Source organism: Vombatus ursinus, unplaced genomic scaffold (assembly GCF_900497805.2).
Source record: "Vombatus ursinus unplaced genomic scaffold, bare-nosed wombat genome assembly UNPS02014810.1, whole genome shotgun sequence".
Lineage (NCBI taxonomy): Eukaryota > Metazoa > Chordata > Mammalia > Diprotodontia > Vombatidae > Vombatus > Vombatus ursinus.
The window spans coordinates 8186675-8192110 of NW_020954588.1; the positions used below are offsets into that span (position 1 = coordinate 8186675).

Genomic DNA, 5436 nt, shown 5'->3' on the forward strand with positions numbered 1-5436 from the left:
ATCCATCCATCCATCCATCCATCCATCCATCCATCCATCCATCCATCTACCCACCCACTCATCCAGCCATCCTTTCTTTCATTCACTTAAGGCGTTCATTCAATATGAATTTATTAATATACCGAGTACATGAAAACAAGGTAATTAAGCCTCTGGCCCTGTGCATAGTTCACACTGTATATGCTAGGTGGGATAATTTGTGATAAATACATTCATTTCCCAGGCTCCAGTCCTAAAACTCAGAGCAATACTTTACAGATCTGCTGCTGCTTCTTTGATAGAACCATTTCTGCCAAGTTCTTCCATCTTATTTGATGAGGAGACAGATGGGTCTCAGTACCTAGATCCTAATACTGTAGAAATTCAAGCTTTTCTGGGGCAGTATGAATTGTATGAATTCACACATTGGGCCAGATTAATAAACTGCCCCCATATCTCAGGTTTTGAATGAAGGGGATAGTATGTCTATTTTGGCTTTCTCTGATGCTTGCTAGCTGAGTGACCAGGGCGAAGTCCTTTCATTCCTCTGGCCTCAGTTTCCTTATCTTTAAAATGAGGATAATATCTGCACAACCTATCTCATATTTTTCTTTTTTTTTTGAGGAAAAAGCAGTTTACAAATCATAAAACTCTAACTACACTGTTTTTTTCTGTTACATGAGAATGGCTTTGAAAAGCCTAAAGAGGTGGGTACTCAAATGTAAAGCACCTAAATTGGAAAGCCTGCTTATCTCAGTGCAGATCGAAGTGGTGCTGTGGAAAAGAAGGAACATTGGATGAAGAAAACACGATGGTCCGGTAGAAAGGGACTGAGAAGCTTCATTTAGACTAAATCAAACTTGAGCACAGGGAGGGCAGAGAGAACCTCAAACAGCAACAGGCTTAGAAAGGGTGCCGAGTCACTCACCAGAGGAGAGACAGCTGGTGAGTGATGAGGGAGAGCGCTCCCAGCGCCCCCTTTTCTCTTGGGTGTGTGTGTGTGTGTGTGTGTGTGTGATTTCTAAAGAGTCACAGTGTCAAAAGCCTTCCGTTACAGTTAAAAGAAGACCACATGCAGTTAACACCGTTCAGACTTGCTTAGACTGATGGAAGAGGGGAGGTGAATGTTCTGCAAGTTGTTACACACCAACAACACCAGCAGGGTAACACCACCACCATGAAAAGCAGCAGCAGCAGCAATAACACCACTGATAGCACCAGCAATACCAGCAGCAGCAGCAGCACCAGTAACCACGTCCCTGATGCCTAGAACCGGGACCTCCTCGTTGCTAGAGACAAGAATTCACAGCTTTGAGATCTGTGTGTGTGATAGGAACTTGTGTGTGATAGAACACTTCCCTTTGGTCACCACTACAATATGGCGCCCTCTGTAAAAGCCAGGTCTCCAGATTCCTCTTCTCTACCTGAGATGTTTCTGTATTCACATGACAGACATAAAACACAGATATACACACATAAAGCACAGTTTCCCTTGGACTGCTATTCGATTGTGGAAGACATAAAGTGCCAGATCTTCAGACAATCACAAAATGTTAGAGGCTGCACAGTCCCAATACTTTCATTTTACAGATAAGGAGATTGAGGCCCCTAGAGGTGACTTGCTCAAGGTCACCCGGTGAGTTAGTGAAAGAAGGTGAGTCAAGGACTTGGGTCTTGTGACTCCCTGCTCTCGTCCCCATCCTGGGCTGTTCCTTATACAGAGACTGGATAACAGGCTATAGAGCTGGTAGAGAGCTTACAAATCCTCTAGTACAAGCCTCTCTCCTCCCATATCACAGATGAGGAAACTGAGGTTCCAAAAGGGTAATGACCTGTCCAGAGTCACAATGGTGTTAAGGAATAGACCTGGCATTCAAACCCAGGGCCTCTGACTCCAAACCTGATGCTGTTTCTCTACATAAGGTGGTTTTATGTTATCCAGGACATGATTACATTTCACAGTGAAATGTTGTTTGAGGGGGACACATTCTGGAGCCAGAGCTAACCTCTTTTCCATAGCTTTGCACAGTACTTTAACTAAGCCTGCTTGAATACTATACCTTGTATGGTCACTTTCATTTCAGTGAGTATTTTAAAGCTACATCCTGGTTACAAAATGCTCTGTCACTATGGGAGAGAGAGTGGCAAAGAGGAATTGACCATATGTTTTTGTGGTTATGGGTTTGGTTTTTTCCTCCTTCATCTCCCCTAACTCTGCGTATGGAAGTCCTACCCAATCCCCTCCACTCCAACCCAGCTAGCATTTATTCAACATGTGTGTGCTAGGTGTTCAAGATACTAAGACAAAATGAAAATTACCCCGTCCTTCAAGGTCAGCTCCAAGGACCTCTTTTCCAGAAAGCTTCCCCTCCCTCACCAGATAGTAAACTCCCCCTTTCAGAACACTTGAGGTGGCTTTCCTTCCGGTTACTGTGTTGTTTTATCTTCCCCTCCTGGCTTTTGAGCTCCCTGAGGGCAGGGACCATGCCTTATCCTATTTATCCTTGTCTCTTCTCTGTTGTCTGGCACAGTGCCTGCCCATAGAATGGCTTTACAAAAAATGCTCACTAAATGAATGAGTCTGAAAAATATAAAAAGGTTTAGTAGGTCTGCCTTTATATCCATCAGATAATTTCCATGGAAACACTGCTTTCAAGATCACTAATCCATTTGTTTTCTGGAAATCTTAATTCATCCAAAAGGTAAAATACTGCAGAAAAGAGGAAGCTGTCAGCAGTAGATTTTGGTCTTGCTTTTGGGTTGTCGGATATCTGTCTGTCTGCAGTGGAGGCCCACATTTCTAGAGCTAGTCTGGGATGGTTTTCACAATATGTTACCCTGTCTCTGGCTGGATGTCCACAGCTTGTCTTCATCCAAGGGTTAAGATTCTGAGGAACAATAGTACCAGACTGTTCTGAAGCTACTGCCTCCATTTTGGGGTGGAGGAAATTCCCATTTCTTCTTCATCCAATAGGGCACACAATGATTCAGTATTTCATTCTCCACCTTGGGATGTATTGGGGCATCTCAACAATCACTTAGACCAAAATGGCAGCTAAAGGCTACCCTGAGCACTCTTGGGTTAAAGTGTTGGACTCAGAATTATGTAGTCCTGGGTTCAAATTCTGCCTAGGTAAGGACACAAACTAGCCGTGTGGGCTTGGCCAAATCACTTAGCCTTATTTTCCTTCTCTATATTATAGGAATAATAATAGCATAGTATCTACCTTACAGAACTATTGTGAGGGTCAAATGAGATGCTCTATGTAAAAGTACTTGAGAAAATTTATAATACTTTGTATAGTCTATTATTATTATTGTTGCCAATTATTATATTCCAGTATGAGACTGGGACATTATTGGGTCATGATTATAACTGGCAATTACGTAGAACTTAAAGGTTTTAAAAGCACATTACCTGATTTGATCCTCACAATGACTTGTGAGGAGCTACAAGTATGATTACTCATGTTTTTACAGATGAAGAAATAGCCTAAGTGAGGTTGATTTACTTGCCTTTGGCCACACTGCTATGAAGTACTGGAGGAAGGATCTGAGTTCAGGTGTCTGTTCATTGCCAGCACAGTGCTCTTTGCATTACATCGTAACTATTTCATTAACTTCTACCCATCCCCCAGACCCTTCCACCCCTCTCCCAAATGGATCCCGGTCCAAGTGTAAACAAATGTTCTATGAGTAGGGAATTTGGAAGGGCATCTCTTCTGTGTTGCATTCCACTTTGCCCATAGTCACATACAATGTCAGGTTTACACCTTGCTGTCTATTCCTAAAGACTCAAGGACTTGTAGCTCTTCCCTTGTGGATTCCATTCTGGACTTTGTGCATCAGGGCACTAAGATGAGGATTTTGACATGCCAGTCATATAGACTACTTTCAATACTTTCTTAGTGGGGAGGAATGGCAAATAGGGAATACAAGACTAATATGTAAAGAAAAAGCTTTTGAGCACCAGGGACTGATGGAGTCTATGCATTTTTAGGTCAGGGCCAAGGCTCTCCATCTCTTTGGGCCTTGCTTTTTTCATCTGTTAAATGGGGCTGCTGCCCCTTGAAGTGCTTTAGGATTCTGCTGGACAGTTCTTGTGGGATTGCAATATCTTTGTAGTTTCTGGAAAGTTGTGCCTTGTTTTCTTCAGCCTGAATCATTTCAGGATGTTCCTGGAGTCATTGAAGATCCCCAGACAAAATCTCAACGCCTGCCCACCCCATACACTGTATGGTTTGTTGTATTGCTCTGACTGGCTTGTAAAAAGCAAGGCCAGGGAAGGATATTTCTGTATTTCTCTCAGAGGGTTTCTGCCTATTTTTGAAGCAATGCCCTGCTTGCTGGTACCAAGATTGGCACTGGGTGATCATTTTATTACTGACACAATGATTTAATAATAAGGTTTCAATCCTGGACCATTTACATGATGAGGGACCTGATATAAGGTGGGCTTCACTCACCACAGAAAAGCGGTGGTAACTCAGGAAGCAGAGATTTTCATATTGTGCCTATGCTTTCATTTTCATGTAACTTTAAAGCAAATCTTTTTAGTCATTTCCTCTCCCTCCCCTCCCCACTCCTGCCTTCGGTCCCCCATACCCTTGTCAATGCCCTCTGACTTTCTTATGTTCCCTGCCTGGCAAAGCCTTCATGATCCTGAAATAGAATGTGTGTTCATGGACCCCCTGAGCATGCTTTCCACATTCACAACCTTCCCAAATCCTTCCCTTTGGCTTCTTGAGTAAGATAGGCACAACCCCCGCCACCACCCAACATAGCAATGTAGCTTGTTATCTTTAAAGAGTAAACCTCCCCAGGTAGATTCAGGGAGATTATCTCTGAGCAACGAGGCTGGAACCCATCCAAGCAGGTGCTCCAATGAAGAAGAACAGGGTAGGGGTGGGGAGAGAAAGATATCTTTCATACCATATGATCAATATTCCTTCTTTCCTTCATCCATATTTCTCCCTTAGTTTTAGCTTTCTCTCAGAAGGTGAAACAATCAACTTATTAAAATATTAATCTAGTGCCTAAATCACACAGAATTTCCTCTAAGTATTATAACAAATTTCACTACAGAGTCAATGTTCCTACTTCCATCTCCAAGGTCCCTCCAGGCTCTGCTTTTGACTTTCCAGAATTCAACACCAAGCTTCAGTGGTAGCCTCACCTGGGAACTTCCCTCATTGAGGTAGGAGGGGGGATTCTGGGGGTGGAAGGAGGGGTAGGGTTCCTCACCCTGGAATATCCCTTTGTCCTGCCTGGCCTGTTTCTCTTACAGGGCCTCCATTTTGGATAGGGGCCAGGCAAGCCAAACTTTTTTCTCCTCCCAGCTCTGCTTTGACTTTCCTGACTTCAATACTATGACCCTAGGCTGATGCCTTCCCACCCTCCCCTTTTCGGCGTGTGTGTGTGTGTGTGTGTGTGTGTGTGTGTGTGTGTGTGTGTGTG

The 5436-nt window shown here is 43.5% G+C and overlaps 2 protein-coding genes across 3 annotated transcripts in view; both read right to left on the bottom strand.

The window, feature by feature from the left end:
- Positions 1 to 5436, bottom strand: part of SLC9A9 (solute carrier family 9 member A9) — a 736009-nt gene that overhangs the window by 11446 nt on the left and 719127 nt on the right. The window lies entirely within an intron of this gene.
- Positions 1058 to 5436, bottom strand: part of LOC114053136 (E3 ubiquitin-protein ligase RNF113A-like) — a 14016-nt gene continuing 9637 nt past the window's right edge. Inside the window, exon 3 of the mRNA XM_027876043.1 lies at positions 1058 to 1245. Within this exon, the coding sequence (XP_027731844.1) occupies positions 1058 to 1245 (188 nt within the window). The remainder of the gene's footprint in view (positions 1246 to 5436) is intronic.